General features: G+C 47.2%; 3 protein-coding genes across 3 annotated transcripts; 1 reads left to right on the plus strand and 2 right to left on the minus strand.

Annotated features, from left to right (window-relative positions):
* The first annotated feature begins 9,679 nt into the window (after positions 1-9,679).
* Positions 9,680-11,263, plus strand: LOC120947232 (uncharacterized). The gene has a single exon (XM_040362385.2). It carries the CDS (start codon positions 10,097-10,099, stop codon positions 11,081-11,083), a length of 987 nt encoding a protein of 328 aa, XP_040218319.2. The 5' UTR covers positions 9,680-10,096; the 3' UTR covers positions 11,084-11,263.
* On the minus strand, positions 11,237-13,597 carry LOC120947231 (uridine 5'-monophosphate synthase). Its single transcript, XM_040362384.2, has 3 exons — positions 13,001-13,597; positions 12,629-12,911; positions 11,237-12,540 (listed from the first exon to the last, which is right to left on the minus strand). The coding sequence occupies exons 1-3, from the start codon at positions 13,145-13,147 to the stop codon at positions 11,477-11,479; spliced, it is 1,494 nt and encodes a 497-aa protein (XP_040218318.2). The 5' UTR covers positions 13,148-13,597; the 3' UTR covers positions 11,237-11,476.
* Positions 13,598-14,379: 782 nt separating this feature from the next.
* Positions 14,380-21,416, minus strand: LOC120947230 (serine/threonine-protein kinase/endoribonuclease IRE1). The gene is made up of 5 exons (XM_040362383.2): positions 20,643-21,416; positions 19,254-19,827; positions 18,180-18,402; positions 16,243-18,109; positions 14,380-16,170 (listed from the first exon to the last, which is right to left on the minus strand). Exons 1-5 carry the CDS (start codon positions 20,745-20,747, stop codon positions 15,433-15,435), a joined length of 3,507 nt encoding a protein of 1,168 aa, XP_040218317.2. The 5' UTR covers positions 20,748-21,416; the 3' UTR covers positions 14,380-15,432.
* Between the last annotated feature and the right edge of the window lie 1,084 nt (positions 21,417-22,500).

A 22,500-nucleotide genomic window follows, 5' to 3' on the forward strand; every position in this document is an offset into this window, starting at 1 on the left:
GCTTTTCGTCGTTTGTTTGGTGCTGCCTCATTACTTCCCTATGAATCGCGATTGCAGTTATTTGGTCTTAACTCCGCCAAGTGTTTTATTGGTGGCCTTTTAGTTTCAGTTACTGATGCTGATGCAGATTTACTCTCGTCTATCATGCTGTATGTTCGCTTTCGGGCTCTTAGTCCACGTGATCCTCGGTCAATTGAGACTCGTCATACACTATATACAGGCGGTCCCCGAGATACACGGTTAATGGGGACCGAAAACGGCCGCAAAATACCGCGTATCTCGAATTTCCGCGTAAGTCGAATCTCGTGATTTCCAGCTAAAATTTCACTAATTTTCGTGTAATTTTGCAAGTAGGGGGCGGTTTTAGTCACTGTATGAATTATTTGATATGATTCTGACTGAATATAACAGTTTTAATCCTTTTGAAATAGTTTTTAACATTCGATCGAAACGGAAATTATTTGGCAATTTACAATTGATGTGTCAAATCAGTACAATTTGGTCAAAGAACTGTCAAATTTAGAAAACCGTGTATCTCCGAATCCGCGTATAAGAGGTACCGTGTATCTCGGGGACCGCCTGTACTTTCAATGATCCTGTTCTATCCTATTTCAAGTTGTTTAGCCACTTTCTATCTCTTTGATTTCGACTCCTCTCTTAACTGTTTCCGTAATCGTCTTATTTCTTCTAATTTCTCTAATTCTTCTTCACAGTTTTCTTTTACTCTCTTTTTGTCTCAAAGTTTATGATAGGCTCTATGCGCTCTACCTGTGTTTTTTCTCTTTTTTTTCGTTAGGTCAGGCTTAGTTTAGTTAGGCCTAGTATCTTATGAATGATTTTTTTTTATTATAAATAAGTTTAAAGAATCCGTTATTAAGCCTTGATGGCGGATATTGTGTTTAAAGGCCGGGGGACATTGTCCGTACTCGCTAGTGTAATTTCGATTTTCACTAGCGCATCTGGCGGTGGCTGGTGGAAACTTTTTTTGATCATCGAGGGAATAGTTAAGCCGGATCTCAAAAATAAGTAGTTTTCCATCGTTTTTTGTCATGAAAATGGATGCAATGCGTGCAGAACATGTGCATCTACCTTATACAAAACTTTTCTCGTCCGAATTAAGTTAAAAACATAGAAAAATAACATATTTTCTACAGCCGCTCCAAATTGTTTGGTAAAATGCTTCGGTCAGCCGCCGCCAGATGCGCTAGTGAAAATTGAAATTACACTAGCGAGTACGGGCAATGTCCTCCGGCCATTTGAATATTTGAACTTTTAAATGATTTTTAAAATTCAGTCAAAAGGAATTTTACCTTGCATTTGTCAATTGATGTGACAAATTGGTACAATTTTCTCAAAGAATGGTCAAATGAGAAAGATAAATAGTTATTGTTCAATAAATTTGTGTAGAAATTTTGGTCATTTCTGTCTTTTTAGCGATTACACACATTTAACAAGAATACAGGGACGGTCTCGTGGTACAGTCGTCAACTCGAACGACTCAATAACATGCCCGTCTCATGGGTTCAAACCTAGAATGGACCGTCCCCCGTAGCAATGATTGACTATCCGGATGCGTGGTAATGAATTAAGTCTCAAATGCCTGTATAGACCGGCATGTCCGCGTAGAACATTACGCCAAATAGAAGAAGAAGTAGAAACAAAAATACAGGTAATCTCAAAGATGTTGGAGTTTGCACCGACGCCTTAGGCACTGGTCTAATCTTGTTGCGCGCAACATTGTTGCTGGCAAAATGTATGGATTTTGACAGCTAGCGCAACTTTGTTGCATGCCAAATTCAATCCAATTTGATTTTTGTCTGGCAACATTTTCTATTTACCTTGGTCATGGTAATCGGGTGTATCAAATGACACAGCAGCAGTGTGCGTTTTGTTGACATCCACTAAATTTGGATTTTAAGCATTTATAATAAATTTTTTGATGTATATTTTGTTTTTTCAACACTTTATTCAACAAGTGAATGATAAAAAATAAACTCTGAGCTGTTAATAGGCAATTTTTTGACGCTAAACAATGTCAAAGCGAAATGTTGCCAGCAACATTCATAGACCACCTCAGCGATATGTTGCCGAGCAACAATGTTGCGCGCAACAACATTAGACCGCTGCCTAATCTGACAGCAGTGTGAACACCTTACAGTTTATACTAACCTTTGTGTTCACACCTTTCTTTATTTTGTTACCTTGTTTTGTACCATGTAAATATCTTGATCAGACAATAAATGAACTTGGTAGTTGAGCTTAGACCGTCAGCCAGAACGGAACTACTGCGTTTGTTGGATTTATTCCTTTTATTAAGCTTAACTCAACAGGTTATGGGCCCAGTTAGAGGCTAATTGCGTAATTTCTGCTGCATAATATCTTGACCAGTCAGAGTCGAGTACGTGTGTGAAAATTACGAGTGAATTCGGTCGCGCTTCCGAATAGAAATCCACAGTGCTAAGCAGCTACGAGCAGTACCGAATACAAAATGGTGGACAGCAAGATGTCGTTCCCGAAACTAAACGCAACAAATTGGAGCACTTGGAAAGTGCGTATAGAAAACTTGCTACAGCGTGATGATCTATGGGAGGTTGTGGAGAAGCAACCGGAGGCTAAGAACAAAGCAGATGATGTTTGGATGTCCGATAATAGGCACGCTAAGGCAACTATCATCTTATCGCTGGAAGACAATCAGCTCCCATTAGTGAAAAACAAGGAAACGGCACATGACGTTTTCAATGCTCTCAAGAAACATCACGAGAAAAATACGCGATCGGTAAAAGTTTCACTACTGAAGAAACTTTGCGCGTTGAACCTGGCAGAGCATGGTGATGTTGAACAGCATCTATTTAAAATCGACGAATTATTCGATCGCTTGAGTGCAGCTGGAATGGCTCTCGACACCGACACGAAAATATGCATGATTTTTCGTAGCCTTCCCGCATCGTATGATACGTTAGTGACAGCACTCGATTGTTTGTCGGATGACGACATTTCTGTGGAATTGGTGCGATCGAAAATAGCGGATGAAAACCAGCGCAGGATCGAACGTGAGTGTGGCTCAAACAATAGGAGCGACAAAGCACATAGCTCAGCAGAAAATAATCGACACCGTCCTCCCCGTCTTTGTCATTTTTGTAAGAAGCCCGGCCATCTCATGGCAAATTGCAAAAAGAGACAAAACCAAAGTAAGAACAATGGCAACGCGAAGACCGTATTGAGCGATGTTCCTGGAACAGCTTTTGTTGTTAACGGTGGGTGCAGCAACGCTTGGATTATCGACAGCGGTGCCAGTGCTCATATGTGCAACGACAAAGCCATTTTCACCGAATTGAACGAATTTGCTGGAGGTTTTATAACGCTCGCAAATGGTGAAAAGACAAGGGTTCTCGGAGAAGGAAAAGCGGTTATTTCTGTGATTGATGGTAATCAGGAGAAACGGCACATTACCTTCAGTGACTTGAAATATGTGCCCGGATTAGAAGCAAATCTAATCTCAGTAGATCGCCTAGCGAAGAAAAATATGAGTGCGATATTCGACTGCGAAGGGTGCAAAATTATCGACATGCATGGAACCATCGTGGCAACTGGCGTACGGTACAATGGTCAGTACTATCTACAATTGGCGGAGTCGTCCATGAGAGCAGCCAGCGAACAACATCAGAATTGTCAGCATCAGTGGCACCGGCGTCTGGGACACCGCGATTGGGCAGCCATCGAGAGAATCAACAAGGAGCAGCTAGGCACCGGGATGAAGATCATCGATTGCGGAGTGAAACTGGTGTGCGAGTGCTGCCTTCAGGGGAAATCTACCCGAGCCCCCTTCCCAGCTGTGACCGACCGGAAGTCGACGAAGGTGTTGGACATCGTGCACACAGACGTATGTGGTCCGATGGAAACACTAACACCGAGTGGCAACAGGTATGTTATGCATATAGTCGATGATTTTAGCAGATTTACCGCAACTTGTTTACTGCAGAAGAAATCAGATGCCACGGAGAAAATAATCGAATACGTAGAGTGGGTAGGAAATATTTTCGGCAGAAAACCTCGTTTTATTCGTTCTGATGGTGGAGGGGAATTCGACAACACAAGGTTGCGAAAATTTTACGTTGATAATGGAATTAAGCCTCAGTTCACAACACCCTATTCCCCTCAATCCAACGGCGTGGCAGAACGAAAGAATCGATCGATCACCGAGATGGCTACTTGTATGCTGATCGATTCGGGTATGGATAAACGTTTTTGGGGTGAGGCGATGTTAACGGCAACATACATGCAGAACCGCTTACCATCTAGATCCGTTAACAAAACACCGTATGAGCTATGGTGGAATCGTAAGCCGGACTTAAGACACATACGCATTTTTGGTAGTGACGCTTATGTTCATTTGCCGAAAATAAAACGAAATAAGTTAGACGATAGAGCTATAAAGTTGAAATTGGTTGGATACTCCTCAGAGCATAAAGCTTATAGATTTGTGAATCCTGAAACTGACGACATAACAATAAGTCGAGACGCCCGGTTCATCGAACATGAAAATAGAAACAGTTTTGTAGAAGTTTCATTAGTTTCACGTTCTCAAAAGAATGCAAGCGATGACAATGACGAAACGGTAATCGCACAGACAAGCGAAGGGGCATCAGGAGAGGAGGAGATCCAAAACACAGAAACTACAGAAATAGATGAAAATGCTCGCCCAGAAAGAGTAACAAGACCGCCTCCGTACCTTGAAGATTATGTTTTAGAGTACGCAGCTGGCGTAGCTTCGTGTGCTCGTGAAGAACCTTTAAATGTAGAAGAGGCCATGAAAGAAACAGAGTGGCGTGAAGCCATGGCGTCCGAAATGCAATCACATCATAAGATTGGAACATGGGAATTGGTACCCCTTCCTAAAGGACGTAAAGCCATTGGTTCAAGATGGGTATTTAAAATCAAAAGAAATGAGCACGATGAAATAGTTAAGTACAAAGCTCGTGTTGTAGCACAAGGTTATACGCAACGATTTGGCATTGATTATAGTGACGTGTATGCCCCAGTGACAAATCACTCGACATTTCGAACTTTTCTCACTGTTGCTTGTAAACGAAAAATGACAGTACGCCATCTGGATGTGAAAACGGCATACTTGAATGGAACACTAAGCGAAGAAATTTACATGCGTCAACCACCTGGTTTCGCAGTAAATGGGCAGGAGGAGCTAGTTTGTCGGCTTAAACGGAGCATTTATGGATTACACCAATCTGCTCGTTGTTGGTATCGAAAATTAAACGACGTGTTAGCCAAACTAGCATTCAAAGCTTCTTCGGCAGATCAATGCATATATGTAAAGTCTATGTTGTGGGCAGCCGTGCGTGCCGACCCCTGGACTTGCCGTGGCAGTTGCGCTGCCACCGGTCAACGTCCAGGGGGACGACAGTGTGTACACGCACACTGTCGCACACACTAAGCGCGCAAGGCTTAGTGTGTGCCGAGCGCCGAGCAGAGTGTGTACGAAGGCCGATCGAGCAGGAGCTCTCGGCAGGGGCGCTCGGTGCGGCTGGCGCGCGGCCTACGTTTTAAAGTGTTGTACGTTTCATCAGTATTATTATGTATGTTTTAATATGTGTGAATAAAGTAATAAGTGTTTAAGTAAAGTGCAAGGAACACAGTTCATAACAGTGGCGACGAGGATGGGATCCTCCTGCGTAAGGGGGATCCCAGTACGAACCCGCGGACGCCATCGCGATTGGGCACGTCTTTCGCTGCATCATCGTAGCGGCCATCGCGATGGCAAAGGTCCGGGAAACCCGTGGAAGGATTGGGCCGCCGCGACCGCCAAGACCGAGGCCCCCGGCTGCCGTCCCATCAAGGGGACCGTAGAGGCAGCGCTGCACACTCTCGGCGACGTGTGAAGGTCGCCGGGCTGCAGTCCAAGCAACGCCGGCAGCGTCATCGGCGAGGAAGCTTTCCGCCTTGCTGCCGGGCTATAGGCGAGAGCGTCATCCGCCAGGCTGCAGCCCCAACTTCAGCGGGCGAGGGTCAATGCCGCCCTGCAGTTACAACAGCAGTCGTGCCACTGTGTCCTAAGAGGGCGAGGGATCTAAGCCGCCCTGGATGCAGTGTGGAAAAGGGACGAGGACTCATGCCGTCCCGGGTGCTGCTGTGTATTATGGGGGCGAGGTTGTCATGCCGCCCCGGAGACAGCCACAGTGTCTAAAAGAGGGCGAAGGAAAGGCCGCCCTGGATCCAGCACCACGAGCAACAGCAACGCGCAAAGGAAGGGCGAAGGATCAAGCCGCCCTGGCTGCATCGTGACCAAGAGGGCGAGGGTGTCATGCCGCCCTGGTTGCAGCATCATTAGCACCTGCATCAGCACCAGCAGCAACGGGCAGCAGGAACGTGTGAAGGAAGGGCGAGGGTCCATGCCGCCCAGCATCAGCATCAGTAGAAGAGCGCAGCAGCAACAGCAGCAGGAACGGGTAAACGTAGGGCGAGGGTCCATGCCGCCCAGCATCAACAACAGCAGTCCTGGATGCAGCATCGCAGGTTGGAATGGGAGCATCACCGCCGCCGCAAGTAATCGTAGCCGATGATGATCGAGCGCGATTAAAGGTGATGGCGGGGCGGAAAAGGGGTGCCGGTAGCCGTAGGGCAAGCAGAAGCGTTCGCGCCACAGCATCCACCGAATACACCAGCATCGGCCGGGGGGTGTCACCACACCGGTATTCCCTCAGTGGAATATCCCGTGTCGGTTCGACCCCTCCGGATAAATAAAGGGAGAGATGTTGTGGGCAGCCGTGCGTGCCGACCCCTGGACTTGCCGTGGCAGTTGCGCTGCCACCGGTCAACGTCCAGGGGGACGACAATGTGTACACGCACACTGTCGCACACACTAAGCGCGCAAGGCTTAGTGTGTGCCGAGCGCCGAGCAGAGTGTGTACGAAGGCCGATCGAGCAGGAGCTCTCGGCAGGGGCGCTCGGTGCGGCTGGCGCGCGGCCTACGTTTTAAAGTGTTGTACGTTTCATCAGTATTATTATGTATGTTTTAATATGTGTGAATAAAGTAATAAGTGTTTAAGTAAAGTGCAAGGAACACAGTTCATAACAGTCTACAAATAATAATTCAATCTTCTTGCTTGTGTACGTAGACGATATGCTCATAGCCACATCAACAGAAGAAGAATCCTTACTGATTCATAAAGATCTCAGTCGAGAATTTGAGATAGCCTGTTTGGGTGAAATAAAGCATTTTCTAGGCATGGAAGTGCAGCGAGATGGAGGATGCTATAAGCTGAGATTGAAGCTATTTGTCGAAAAATTATTGAAAGCACATGGAATGAAAGATGCGAAATGTTCGAAATCGCCTATGGATCAGGGCTATTTGAAACAACAGTGTGATGAATCGGAACTGCTTGAAAATGTAACAGTATACCGCAGTCTGGTAGGAGGTTTATTGTATCTTGCTGTGACAGCTAGACCAGACATCGCAGCCGCTACAGCCATCCTCGGGAGAAAGTTTGCCGCACCTACCCAAACTGATTGGAATGCAGCTAAACGAGTACTGCGTTTCTTGAAAGGAACTAAAGAGAATTATCTGCGACTTGGTGGTGCTGAAAATGAAGGGCTGTGTGGATACTCTGACTCTGATTGGGCTGGAGACACCGAGAGCCGGCGCTCAACGTCGGGATTCGTGTTCATGTACTGCGGAGGAGCTATATCTTGGGCCAGCCGTAGACAAACGTGTGTCACCCTATCATCGATGGAGGCCGCCCAAGCGCCACAGATTAAGCTTAAACGACTGGAAAATTGAATATCCATAGAAAAAAATGAAAGCTCCACAGCTTCATTGGTTTGATCAATAGATGGCGTATTAAAACTGATTATTATATTGCTATCCTTTTCTTGCAATGTGTTTCGACAAGTTTCATCTTATCATGACCTATATAGCCTTCTAACTTTCTGAGCAAAAATCTATATGAATAGTCGTGTGGTCAGATACGTGGGTATCAACACCAACGACCATCACTCAAATCTCACTTGCTTCAGTGCTGGTGGTTTCCGTTGGAGTTTAGTATTTAAACAAACGTATCGCCGTTCTAGTTCTAGCGATGCATAACTTCAATGTGAAACCATACAACAGTACAGAGGAAATGAGAAAGCTCTCCTCCAAGCGATGAAGCTCAACTGGTTGGGGTATCCCATCGACAGAGAGCGCCACCACCTTTTTCGCTATTTTTAGAATGCATGAGTCGTTTGCCGTCTGCAAAACGAAGTCTTTCTATATTCCGTTTAGGTAGAGAACTTGAGTCGTTTAGAAGCCGTTTAGTGGTCGTTTAGTGGATTTGTGGCACTTGGGCGAGTACGTGGCATTGTCACAAGCATGCCAGGAGACGATTTGGTTGCGAAAGCTGCTTCGAGATTTTGGAGAAAGCACATCAAATCCTACAGTCATCAAAGAAGACAACCAAGGGTGTTTGGCATTCGTGAAGACAGAAAGAACTCATCGCAGATCCAAACACATCGACACGAAAGAACGTTTCGTGCAGGAGTTGGGCGAAAGGAACGAGATCACCCTGGAATATTGTCCAACCGAGGTAATGATAGCCGACATCATGACCAAACCGTTGGGACCGCAAAAGCACGAGTTCTTTTGTAAACTGCTCAATATCGAGTAGTTGTACGATGGAGTCGTCGGTGAGGAGGAGTGTTGGAGTTTGCACCGACGCCTAATCTGACAGCAGTGTGAACACCTTACAGTTTATACTAACCTTGGTGTTCACACCTTTCTTTATTTTGTTACCTTGTTTTGTACCATGTAAATATCTTGATCAGACAATAAATGAACTTGGTAGTTGAGCTTAGACCGTCAGCCAGAACGGAACCACTGCGTTTGTTGGATTTATTCCTTTTATTAAGCTTAACTCAACAAAAGATACCCAGTACCTCTGACACGCGGATTCGGAGTTACGGGGTTTTATAAATTTGACAGTTCTTTGAGATAATTACTGATGTGGCACATAATAGCGAATCGCGGGGAAGTCATATACAATTTATTTTGCATTTAAAAATTGATGGACAACATTGTACGGATTTGTCATATGAACTGTCAAAATTGAAAATTTGCTTTACTCTGGGAAATACTGTATCTCCTTCCTCTAACGACCGTAACGTAATTTATGGAAACACCACATACAAACAAATAAACATAGCATCTTTCATCCTTTCTTTTGTTCATTATTTAAGTGTATTACAACACTCGCTTCAGAAACCAACCATTAGATTGTTTGTGTATTAAATAAAGCTAGTTTACGCTTTGCTTGTTACAATAAAATGTGAAAATTCGTCTCATTTGGTTTCCTATTCGTACGAAGACATTTTGCCGAGCGTTACGAAGCGTTATTGTAGCAACGTACAATGGGCACAATGGTAACGCACGTGCAATAATCACACTGGTCGTTTTTAATATGCGGACTTGCTACATAAAACACATAAACAGTACGATTTAAAACCAGCTGTAAAATGTAATAATGTTCTAAAAAAAAAACAATGAACTGTTTCTCATAACCCTCAGACACATTACACACGTTTTTAATTTGTTGTTCCGATGATTTGAATAAACATGGAAAGCATACAATCTGACCTAACGTCCTTTTGTTTGCAACCTATGTTCGGTACAAGTTATGCGTGTGTAGTGGTGAACGCTTGACAGCATCATGGTCGCGTCAGTTTGTTGGAAAAGTGGTGCGTCGCGTCGTAAAGCATTTTATGACCCGCAAACTAGAGCAGGAAGAGGTGCAATCGTGTTTCAATGTAAAGCAGAATTTGGTTCTGTGCATAAACCCTGCTCATTAGCTTAATTTTGTTCCTTTGCAAGCGGAACAGATCGCGAATCGGTTGCGCCTTAAAACGTCCAGCATACAAGGGGCCAGATTGTTCGCCATTTCGCCAGCTTGTAGGCATCGCTGTGTTTGCCTTCTTTTGTGTGCAATCAGTGTTTGGTGCAAGTTCACTTGGGGTTCCGCTGTACCGGGCGCACACCATTCCCAAAGCGGTACGGGGTAAACCTGTAACAATAATCGACACAACAGCCGGAAACAGCCTTCAACCCGAAACCATGGCGGTGGAATGGCGACGCGATGCCACGGAACAGCTCATACAGTCGTACAAGAAGCATCCGGTCCTGTACGATATGCGCCATCCGCGCTACTACAACAAGACCTTCCGCGGCAAGGCGCTGTCGGAAATCGTGGACGATGTGCAGCAGGTCCGACCGGACACATCGATGAAGGACGTGTTGCGCAAGATACAGACCATGCGAACCCAGTTCGGCCAGGAGCTGACGAAGACGCGCCGCCACTCGATGAACGGTTCCATGTACCAGCCGACGGTCTGGTGGTACGAGAGCCTTAGCTTCCTGCAGAACCACATCAAGCACCGCAGTGTGGACGCCGTGCCCACCATGGAGAACGATGGCTGGAAGTCCGAGCACGACGACAGCAGCTCCTACAATGTATCGATCGTCCGCAACCGTGGTGGCAGCGGATCGCCGAGCGAGATTAACAACGTCGAATACGAGCACTCGACGGACGGGATGGAATACGAGACGGAGGTCCACTACGAAATAAATTCGATCGATATGAAGGACATCAAGGCGCTCGAGCTGAAGCCGATCGTCTCCGCGTCGGTTTCGGCGGGTAGCAAACGCGACGCGCGCTATTTGGATCGCTCGGACCGGAAGGTGGCGCGCACATCCCAAGTAAGCTTGAAGGATGCAAAAATCGTAAATCACCACTCGCCCACGCCCGAGTCGGTGCCGGCGGAGCCGTCCACTGCAACGGTGGTGGAGCTGAAGCCCGTTGCCTCCATGTCCGACAACATCGCCTTTCCGACCGTTTCGCTTTCGAATGCGCGCCATGTGAGCCTGGGCAATTTCGTAGCGTCACAGATGGCCTGCATCAAGGACGATTTCCAGTTCTACGAGACGCAGATGGAAATCTTGAACATCATCAATCGGGGCATTCTTCGCCAGCTGGCAGTGGACAAGAAGAACGCCCGAATTGCCGAGGAAGCTGGCAAAGAAAAGCGGGATGGCCGAGAATAGAGATGATTAGGGACGGCAGGCAGCAGACGAATCTTACGTTTTACTATCGTTAACATTACCCACTGCGCGGATATAGCAAGTTTTTTCGCCTATTCAAGAACTATTTACAGATCCGTAACTTTAGCTGAACATTAAACATGGGACGTTCATAAATCCTTATTTTGGATTTTTGTACAGTAACAGTATGGTGTATTTTTGTTTTTTTTTTCAATAAAGGAATATTCTGATAGTATCACAATCGGTTTCAAATGATAAATCTTTTTTCGTTGGATCGTCTGATGGTAGGTTGTGAGGAGCGGAGGTATCGCCCGGCTCTGTTCAGATGCTTGGTGGAGATAGGTTCGAAAATAGGACGAATAATGTGGCCTCAACCACAATGGGTCAGGGACCGGCTCAGTTCCCAGCACCATTCTTTTCTTCTGCGCCAATCCGCTCCTGATAGGCTTCCCACAGTCGGTCGCGGTAGATGCGGGCAGTTTCCGACGGCGTTTTGGAGGAGAGAATCCCACGCCCCACGACACAGATGTCCGCGCCACGCTCCTTAACGACCCTCTCCGGGCTGTCGTACAGCTGGCCGAGTCCGTCGACGCCTTCCTCCAGCTTGACGCCGGGCGTTAGCTGCAGCAAGCCGGGTGGTGCAACCAAATCCTTGCTCTGGCAGACGATCCCTGCCACAAAGTCGGTGTCCATTTCCGTCGCTATCTTCATCGTTGCCGACGAATACTTCTCGTCGGTCAGTGCACCCTCCGTGCTCATTTCGGCCAGCAGAAAGACACCGCGCGACGCCAGCGGCCGTTCCGCGTGGATCGCCGACTTCAGCCCCTTCAGTATGCCCTGGCCGGGTAGGGCGTGTACCGTCACCAGATCGGCCCAGTCGGCGATCCGGTGCAGGCCACCGGCGTACTGCTGTGCGACCGTGTTGCCGATGTCCGCAAACTTGCGGTCCTCCATCAGCAGAAAGTTGTGCTGCCGGGCGAGGGACTGCAGCGAGCGCACAAACTGCTCGCTAAAGTCGCTGACAATGTCGCAATGCGTTTTCAACAGACAGATGTAGGGACCGACCGCGTCGGCCAGGTTCAGAATGTCTTCGCTGTTGGTCATATCGGCGGCCAGACAGAGCGTGGTCTTCTTCGCGGCCATCAGCTTCAGCAGGTCCTTCGCCAGCGGACACTTGGCCAGGTCGGCCCGGGCTTCGAAGCTCATCCGGGTGCGGCTTAGCTCGTTCACCACCGTCGTTCCGTTCTTCACGAACGATCCGTCGCTGCGGATCTGGCACGCCTCGATGTACTTGGCCACCGCCTTTACCGTGCTCTCCTCGACGCGTTTCGTCTCCAGCATGACCTGCATCAGGTAGGACAGCGTGAACAGCGAGTGCATTCGAACGCCACGCTCTTCCGTGTTCTGCGCACCGCCCTGCTCGCGATCAACCACAACGATCGCGTCCGTCACGACCAATCCTACAAAGGAAATTGTTTAAATACAATTGTTTACACCGTTCGGCACGTTGGTTTTGGCGTGGACCAAAGAGAAACACAAAACACTCACCCTCTGACCGGAGGTCGTCCACCGTCTCCAAGATGCTCGAACCCGACGTGACCACATCCTCAATGATGAGACACTTGTCCCCGGCATCGAACTTGCCCTCGACCAGCTTCTTCGTACCGTACTTCTTCTGCTCCTTGCGCCGTATCAGCATCGGTTTATTGGCCTTAATTGAAATCAGCGTTGCTACGGGCAGTGCTGTGTAGGGCACACCGCACAGATGGGTTCCAGACGTGTTCAGCTTGTTATCGACGATGAACTCCTGCAGCATATCGGCCAGAGTGTCCTATGGATGGAAAGAAACACCGAAAAAAATAGTGTAAAACCTAAACCGGTTAAACCAATTGGCGCCACGCAGCAGCAGCAAACACTTACCATCACATCCGGGTGGCTTACAATCACACGCAGATCGAAGTAAACCGGCGAGTTTATGCCCACCTTCATCTTAAAATCGCCAAACTTGAACGCGTTTATGTCGTACAGCTTGGTCGCCAATTCTTTGCGCTTCGCATCGCTCAACATTTTCACCGCTTTACTTTACACTTCCTTGGGAGAATTAACGAACTGCTTGCTAATACACTCGCCGCACGTGGTTTCTGACAAAATGTGCCAAGTGTGCTTTTCTGATGACTCTTGCTATAAGCGTCACTGGAGGATGACAGTGCGGTTGTGGTGGTGGAGATACCGGTGCACTGGGTTTTTTTTTACGACGGTTGATCTTTATCACTACAGCACACAGTCTCACAAATACAACTCAAAATGTGTGTAATTCTTGTTTGTTTAGCATGGACCCGGATGACAGGGGATACAGATTTTGCTGGTTCTTTCAGCCAACGACGGTGATGGAATGAATGTCAAGACGATTGTAGTACGCCCATAGATCTCCATAGCGACGCGGTAGGACAGGATTGTCCAACTTAACGTGAAACAAATCGATTTGTTTCGCTTGCAACAAAAACGTTCCCGCAACTTTTACATAGACCCGGCCCTTAGCGCAAAACGTGTTCTATATCAAACCGTTCAAAAGATGAACATTTTATCCAACTTGTGACCGTGACTGTAACATAAAAAATTCGTATTATTCGAAAAACAAACATATAGGCATTACAAGAATAATTCCCATCAAATAAAATGTGCCTACCCTGTATGCCGTAACAACGCACAAATACAACCTTTTTCGATTTCAATTCACACACACATACTATCGCGCTTCGGACGCATTGGTGGCACGTGGACGCACCACGAGCCTGTGGCCCACCCCGTATCGTATGCGCGGCATATGGAATGGAAATCGAGTGTAATAAATCCAGAGCGGCATCTACGGCACAGGCAGCGATGAAATGTTTAACTAACCAAGGTGTACTGTAAGCAACAATATGCATGTTCTCAATTCCAAACGCATTTCCAATCTCTTCGTGGATAATGTAAATCATTCTAAATATCTAATACATTGATGTTTGCGGAAGGAAATTTCAGACGTGGTATTATATCGTACATTTGACGTTTCAAACCATTCTACAAGGTCTTTTGATCCCGGAAACCTAAAGCATCACACGCTCACTAATGCGTAACAGGTTAAACCAGTTCGGATATAAAGCTCATCCAGCACATGGTCGTTTTTGGTGGATGAGCAACACAACTCTAAATTTAACATAAAACAAATGCGTTATAAAACAAACATTTTAACTATTTGCCATAATTTCTTTCCTTTCTGGTCGAATAAATGTTTGTTCTTCACGTTACTCCAAAATCAATTACATTACTTTTCAAACGGCAATAGCAATTTTGTTTAAGTTACCCCAATCTAAATGCTTTATTATTTTACACTTTGTGAAATAACCGAATGTCGTTCACTTTTCGCACAACTTTTCAGTTTTTTTTGTTTATTTTGGCGACATTACAGCAGTATCCTCCCCATTCCTGCTGCAAATTATCCTACCCTTACTTTGTTTAAGATTAGCTTGATGTTCCAATCGGCGACATGTGTTGTATATTTTCCTATTTAGTGCACTAATCGTGTCCTCTCTCTCTCTTTCTCTTAGTCAGTACAAAATTATCACTATCGACATGTTGGGTGACGCACAAGTGCATTGTTATATCAACTTACTTAATTAAACGCTACCACACGATATCACAGACAAAGTCGCAATGTGTTTTTGACTTAAGTGTACGATTTAGATTGCATCACTCCCTTCCGAAACATCGTCCGGGGATCTTGGTTTGAAGGTTAGTTTCTCAATGTTGAGCTTCTAAAATCGCTTAATAGCGAACAGGCAGCACAAATCAAACGGTTACCCTGCACCGGGTATCTCATCAGCATCATGAAATGAGCGATTCATCCATCGTTGTTCACTTCTTATCACAATATGTAGGCACAATCAATTGCCTCAATAAAACGTGATTATGAAGGATGTTGCAGTGTGTTTGTAAAATTTGTTTAAAGATTAAACACGTGTGCTTATAGATCAATGTGACTAAAGACTAAACCGGTACAGATGGGGGAAACTATAACGCAATCTTAACGTTGCGTTCGCAGTAAATATCAAACAAGAAGATCAAATAAAGATAAAGTGCATCACTGCTCGCCTCACTATATAGACAACACAGAGGAAGGTGTTAAAAAAGTAAATGTTGCGATAATAATGCTGCACTGCAGCATCCTGCTTCGAAACGCTTTTTGCATTCATCCACATCATGTAGACAAAATCGGTGCTAGAATCGCATCGCAATCGCATAAAGCTAAAAATGGTCACATTTTCCCCATCTACAGGTGAAAAAGGTATGAATAAATGAAAAAACGTAACTACTTACTCATCCCTATGCTCCTTCTGCGTCACCATGGAATCTAAGTTCCACGTCACCTTCGCTTGCACCTCTCGCCGTTTCATTGTGTTATTCTGGTTACCAGTTTGATTATCACCCCCAGTGGGCGTGTATCTTCTTCTCTGATTAGCAGCACTACCTTCTGCGTTCATCGATTCTCTTACTTCACTAGTGTTACCATTTGCTACCGTTAAAGATCGCTGCTGATCGTCCGTGCCCGCTGACCCGGGCTCTACAGGCTCGCGCATTTGCTGGCGCGTAATGAAGCCAACGGCAGTGGCTTTTCCGAAATTATACGTACCTCGCTTATTGGGACCTGCCCCCATTGCCGGCTTTCGTTCCGATGTGGCTCCATCCTGTCCACTGCCGTCCGCGCCGGCAGGCGGCCGTCGCTTTGGACTTTTCGTGGCATTTTTCATCTGCTGAGCATTTTCGTAGTATCGGATTAGCTCGTAATTGTCGTTGTTTTCCTCCTTGAAATAGATCGGTTTGGTAAACTTGTACCCGCTGGACAGGGAAGGGACAGCGCCACTCGCATTCTCCGTTTCTTCATCCTCGTTGTAGTAGGGCCTAAAGATTGGTTCCCGCGAGCAGTCCGCCAGCGCATGGTAGCTATGAGAGAGCAGGCGAGGAAACCGACTGATCCAGTACTGGGTGAATTGGTGCGGTATCGTTCCGAGCGCACTTTGCATGGACGGGGTTAGCTCGTGATAGTGATGTTTCTACAAAAGTGGGAAAGAATAAATAAAAGTTGAGCGATTTTTTCTATAATACACAATTCCCTCGTTACGTACCTTATTCCTTAGTGCACGCAAAAGATCCCGCACGCTGTACCCCTGGTAGCCACGAAACTTTCTTAAATCGGCTGTAATTTCGGCATCCAGATATCGGCTCCAGTCCTCACGCACTACAAAGCGCGCGTTTTTCTCCAGCGATCGCAGCGGTTCGGTCATCACTTCCAGCTTTTCTACCCGGTCGCTGACGTCTTGCAGGAACGCGAGTATTCGGCCGTTGTTCCAGAACAGCGGATGCCTGGAGACGGCTTTGGCGGAGGGTCGCTTGCCCGGTTCCGACCGTATCATATCGGTAACCAGCTCTTCGGCCAGTATCGTGCGGCAGTCGGGTTGCGAGTTTTCTCTCCGCAGCATGCCGAGATCGAACTCGTCGGACAGGATGTTTGCCTGCCGCTTCAGATTGTCGCCAAAGGGATGAAATCCGTCCGATAGCACGTAGTAGAAAACGCAGCCGAGCGAAAAGATGTCCACCGAGGTGGTCGCCCGCTGGCCACGCTGCATTTCCGGCGCAATCCAACCGTCCGTACCGGTCACACCGGACCGGCGGGAGAAGCTCGCCTTGCCGTAGTTGAGCTTTTTGCACAGACCAAAGTCGGATATCATCGCCCGGACGCGCTGCCTGTTGTCGGGCAGCGAGAGCAGAATGTTCTGCGGCTTAATGTCCCGGTGCACAATGCTGAGCGAATGCAGATGCATCAGCCCGCTCGTCGCCTGCCTGAGGATGTCTAGGGCGGATATTTTCTTGCGCAGCAGCCCCACCGTTACCGTGTTGGCGGCGACCACCGTCGAGGTGCCCTTACCGTCCACGTAGTCTTGCAGCGTCGCCGCACACAGCTCCACCGCGATGTACCGGAACTGGCGATCCTGCTCGGTGCAGAAGTACCGCACCACATTCTCATGCGCATCGCTCTCGCGCAACAGCGTCACTTCACGGTCCGCCAGGGTGAAACAGCCGGGCAGGATGCGCTTCACCGCCACCTCGCGCTTCTCGAACATCCCCCGAAACACGAACGTTCCTTCGCAGCCCTTCCCCAGCACATTCTGCGTGTTGAAGTTGATCTTGCCCACGCGCATCTCGCCGTCGCCGAAATCCATCGGCTCGCTATAGGTGCCGCTGCCGCTTCCTCCACTCCCGCCCGAACTTCTGTTCGAGTTGCTCGTTTGCGAACCTTGCTGGCTCTGCTCCTTCAGCGCTTTCATCTGAAGATTGATATAGTAAAAGCCGAAGACAACCAAGCCGAACAGCGTGATGAGCAGAATCGTGGGCAGCTTGTTCGGCTGTGCGTCGAGCCACAGTTTGGTGTCCATGTAGAGCCGGCTGAACAACGCTCTTATAAAGTCTGTGCTGCCCTGCAGCTTCATCGAGTTCGTTTCGTTCGTTTCTCCATATTCGAGCTCATGCTCTCCGTCGTCGTCGTCGTCGTCCGTCGGTACGCCGATAGTACTTTGGGGGCGTTTGGGTGTTTTCAGCTTGGGTAAAGCTACTCCCGGCGGTCCACCGACCAGCATGGTGGATAGTTCGTGATGCTTCCACAAACCTTTCCCCATCGAGGCTGGACCACTTGGCGCGATATCCAGCTTTATGCTATCGTCCGTCTTTGGCGTCTGGTAGTGGCCCAGTATTATAATGTTTTCATTCTTCCCTCCAAGGCGACTGGCTTTCGAAATGAGCCCTCGCCCAGGCCCATCATCTTGATTGTTTTCACTCAATGCAGCAGACGACGAGGGTGACGATGCCGGACGTCTCTTTAGCGGACCACCCAACAAATTGATCGACGGTTCCGAGGGCAGTGTGGCGGTGTTTTTGTCTACCAGCGACGGTATGGCATACAAATTGTTGCCAGCTTCGCCAATGTACACGGTTTCACTAAAAAGATGGAGCTAAATTATACCAAACGAGCTTTGTTATACGCTGCAACGTGTCCAGCAACACTTACAATAGTTTCATGTCGTCAAAATTGCCGCTCTCGGCTCTTTCATTTATCTCCTGCAGCACCTCGTCGGACACGGTCTGAAACGGCACGCTCAGCAGTCCCTCCGAACCGAGCAAAAAAACTGCTACCACTGGGCTGGAAAGATCCTTCTGCCACATCGGTGTCCCTTTGTTCTGCTCAAACGTGGCCGTCAACCCGGACGAGCTGCTAGTAAGGTGTAGGAACTCTGTAAAGGGATTGAGAAAACAAATTAGCTCAGTTTTCAGTTTATTCAATGTATGTACCACTGAGCCGTATATTTTGAACTTTTTTTTTCATATTCAAATAACTATAATTAGTAAACCAACAATTAGGAGTTTAAATGTTGCCTGATTCATTTAATTTGGTTTTGTAATATTATGAAAATTATTCAGAAACATATTATTACAACAAAAAAAACCCCGATGAAAAAATGGTTTCTTTTCGATAAGCCACTCCATTGTGAGCAATAGTACATCTGTGTTTACGCCCCAAAAGATCGATAATAAAGCAATTCAAAATTCATTATGGGAATATATCCACCCCTACCGTTATAAGTAATTGATAAACGCCATTTGCTGCGCCGGCCAAACAGAGAACCTCCATTTCGTGCAAGTAAAAGTGATAAAAGTAGAACAAAAGTAAATGCTTCCATCCGTTAAATGAGCGACTATCGAAACAGCGACACAAACACCAGCGATCGTCGTGCTTCGAGACATTTCTAACGCACATTTCATCGGCGTATGCCACGATGCCCCGATAATGCTGGCATAATTCCACCCCACATTGCCCATTATTGACGCGTGGCTTATGCTCGGGGTGGTTTACACTTTGCGCCTTGAAAAATCCCCCGTACAGTACAATAAAAACACAAAATTCGAGAACACAGCCTGATAAGATGGCAGGTAGGAGCAGCGCGAACCGAACGCGCTTGTGTTTTAGATGCCGGAACAGGCGTTATCGGTCGATAATGGCATCGGAACTTTGTTCGCTTTCGAGAACCTTACCGAAAAAGCGTCTGTATGCACTTTCCATTCAGCAAACACTACTTCCACTCACCGTACTCTTTGGTCAGCTCCGGGGCCATCGAATGAGCCGAATAGTCAAAAAACGTCACATTCCACGGCTTGCTGTTCCGATCGGTAGCGAGACTGTCGTACATCATGACGGTGTACTGCGTACGGCCCAGATACACTGCGCGGGACGTCGCCCAGCCAATCGAGTCCGTGCCGTCGGCGTCTTTGGACGCTGTTTGCGGTGGCGCTCCCCCAAACCCGAGCACCTTCTCCCGCTGGCCTGTTTTGGGATCGATCAAGAACCAGACGTCGCTCTTCTTACCGGAGTACAGGATGCCATCGCTTGACCGGCACGGTGCACTGGCCACCAGCTGGGGGATGGTGTACGGGAGCTTTTTCAGGCCACCCTCGAGCCCATTCATGCGATACAGGCTTCCGTCGCGCGGATCGGGCAGATAGTGGGCGGACGTGTCGGACGGCGCAGGCACACGGATCGCCGGCTCATCTGCGATGGACCAGCGCGTTTCTCCCGTCAGTGGATCGATCGCGGTCAGTCCCCCGCCGAGGGTGGAAAACACCAGCATCGTCTCTTCATCCTTCGCAACGGCTGTGCAGTCCTGCAAATAAGAAAAAAGTGCCTTTAAAAACTGATTTGCCACAAACAGAACGCTGACTGAAGAGAAAATGCTAATGTTTTGATGAAAACACGCCTACTTGGCTAGTTACACGTTGACCTTGCGCCTCATCCGTAGCAGCGATTTTAATCTGAACATGTGTAAAATCATCACGTTTGTTATTTTTGCTTCATTTCGCTTGCACTGCGGCATGGGGCGAAGTTTAGAGTGATTTAAAATCCATTTAGTTGGACTTGCGGTTGGCAATTTCGTCATACAGACTATTATCGTGTAATTTTCTAGAACAATTTTTCCTACAACTTTGTAATCCTGGCAAAATTCATGATTGAACGGCAAACCCATGATGCCGGTAAGCGCATATGTGTGTACAAGTGTGCTTGACACAGCTGTGGCACAGAAATACGTACGGGGCGTGTTGAATAAATTCTTCTACTTCTACCAGCTACCCTACATTACACTACTTCTTCCAGTTTGATATTACGTTTCAACTTTTACATGTTGCCGGTACGACGATTGAACGAAATGACTCATCCGAAAGTGCGTTCACGATTCGGCACTATGCAATCGTGGCACTAGTTTTATCATCTCGCCGTACGAAAACGAATCTTTATGATGCTCCAGCCACTACGCCATAGAAGATTGCGTTTTCGGTGCCAACACAGCAACATCAACTCTTAATCTAGAAGCACGGCATAGCGCAGTCAATCCGCCGGGTTTGTCTGCGTTATCATCGAGCAGTGTGCCTTGGAAATACCCGGCTTGTTGGATTGTCCGGAGATGGGGTAGGTGGCGCTTACCTGCTGCTGAGACAACGAGGAGGGAGACGCAATTTTTTCTTCCGCCGTGGATCCACCAGCCGCCACCAGCAGAAGCAACACACACACTTGCACCTTCCCGTACATGTTGTTTTCTCGCTCTGCCGCTGTCGTTTATCGTATTGTAAGCACTTGGTTTTCTAGATTCTACTAATAAATTGGACGCTTTACAGCGACCTTTGCTTTTACAGTTTTCTTTGCCAATGTTTCCACTGCGTTCGCACGGTGGAGAAATGAAGTCAGTTTTGTTTTGCCTTTGCGTAGGCAGCAGGAAAATAAAGTTGGTCTAAATAATAACACTCTCTCCAGTCTAGAGGCAAAGCACTCGTTCTTCCATTGTTTTCGAGGAAATGTTTCAAGGGCGGCGTTACATGGGGGGCTAGCTGGCCTTTTGTCCCACATTCACACACATTCCCGGGGCAGCACAGTGCGCAATGCAACAAACCACTTTCACGTCAAAACATGCACAATAGAATTTTCGCGAATCATAGTGGCCTGCGTTGTTTGTATCGGACGGCTTGTATTCGCGCACATTGCATCATCCCGCACACAACACAACACTTTGTATTCGTTGTTCCATACTTTCACAAGCCCGCACACCTATGTGAAACGGTCGGACTACACTCGCGACGATTCCGGAGGGTGTTTATTCATGTTCACGGAATAACTGCGTCTTTAAGGGCTTTCGTCTGGCTGTGCCCAACGCACCCACCAGCACGGGAGAATCAAACGGTATGAGTTGGTTTGCTGTTTTGTTGGCTGACACTTCGATGTGTAGATTTTAGTGATGGGCGGGTCGACCTGAACTAGTGATGGGTCATACGACTCCACAAACGGATAGAACCGAGGTCGGGTGCAGCTAGACCGGAATCGATTCCGATCCGTGGGTACAACGAGTTCGGTAGGATCAGTAGGTTCAGCATAGCATATGCTGTTGGGATATACAATGTCCGTCAGTAATACCAATGACGCAACCTGACGTTGCTGTCAACTCACGCGAGGTGAGCGCACCTCTAATTGAACTCATGTATAAATGTACAGCGCCAGTCGCTTCCTGAACTCCGAAAGAGATACATCAAATATATTGAACTCCTCAACCGAAACAAAACTGGTGTTCCACAGCGTTTAAAACTAATATCACATTAGGTTATGGGCCCAGAGCACCTGACTAGTTAAGTTGAGTGATTAATATAGACAATGGATCGTGAAAGTGAAACGGCACGTGTTCCTTTGTTGAACGCGTCGAATTATCCGCAGTGGAAGTTTCGGATGCTAACGCTTTTGGAAGAGCAAGAGCTACGATGCTGCATCGAACTAGAAGCGGATGTAGATTTCGACGAAACAACGGAAGATGCCGCAAATGAAGCAGTGTCAAAGAAAGGGAAAGGCAAATCGCGCGTGAAGAAAGATCGTCGTTGCAAATCCCTGCTGATTTCGAGAATCAGTGATGACATGTTGGAGTATATCCAGGACAAGGCGACTCCAAAAGATATTTGGAATGCGTTACAACGTGTGTTTGAACGTAAAAGCATTGCAAGCCGGCTTCACTTGCAGAAAAGGCTTTTGACGTTGCGACACACTAGTGGTGGTCTACAAGATCATTTCCTTGTGTTTGATCGCTTGATTAGGGAATACAAATCCACCGGTGCAAAGTTGGAAGAAATAGATACGGTATGCTATTTGCTTCTAACGCTCGGATCAAAGTTTTCGACGGTAGTTACTGCAATAGAAACTATGCCAGAGGAAAACTTGACGATGGATTTTGTAAAGTGCAGACTTCTTGACGAAGAAATCAAGCACAGTTCAAAGGAAAGTGGTACAACGCGTGAAACAAGAATAG

The sequence above is a fragment of the Anopheles coluzzii genome, chromosome 2, assembly GCF_943734685.1.
Source record: "Anopheles coluzzii chromosome 2, AcolN3, whole genome shotgun sequence".
NCBI classification, from domain to species: Eukaryota; Metazoa; Arthropoda; class Insecta; order Diptera; family Culicidae; genus Anopheles; species Anopheles coluzzii.

Excerpts from the sequence above, each read along its gene's own strand:
- LOC120947232 (XM_040362385.2), top strand. The coding sequence starts at position 10,097 with ATGGCGGTGGAATGGCGACGCGATGCCACGGAACAGCTCATACAGTCG.
- LOC120947231 (XM_040362384.2), bottom strand. The coding sequence starts at position 13,147 with ATGTTGAGCGATGCGAAGCGCAAAGAATTGGCGACCAAGCTGTACGAC. Across the intron at positions 12,912-13,000 it reads TAAGCCACCCGGATGTGATG|GACACTCTGGCCGATATGCT; the intron begins GTAAGTGTTTGC and ends TTCCATCCATAG. Across the intron at positions 12,541-12,628 it reads GGACGACCTCCGGTCAGAGG|GATTGGTCGTGACGGACGCG; the intron begins GTGAGTGTTTTG and ends TTTCCTTTGTAG.
- LOC120947230 (XM_040362383.2), bottom strand. The coding sequence starts at position 20,747 with ATGTACGGGAAGGTGCAAGTGTGTGTGTTGCTTCTGCTGGTGGCGGCT. Across the intron at positions 18,403-19,253 it reads GGAGCTGACCAAAGAGTACG|AGTTCCTACACCTTACTAGC; the intron begins GTGAGTGGAAGT and ends ATCCCTTTACAG. Across the intron at positions 18,110-18,179 it reads TTTGACGACATGAAACTATT|TGAAACCGTGTACATTGGCG; the intron begins GTAAGTGTTGCT and ends CCATCTTTTTAG.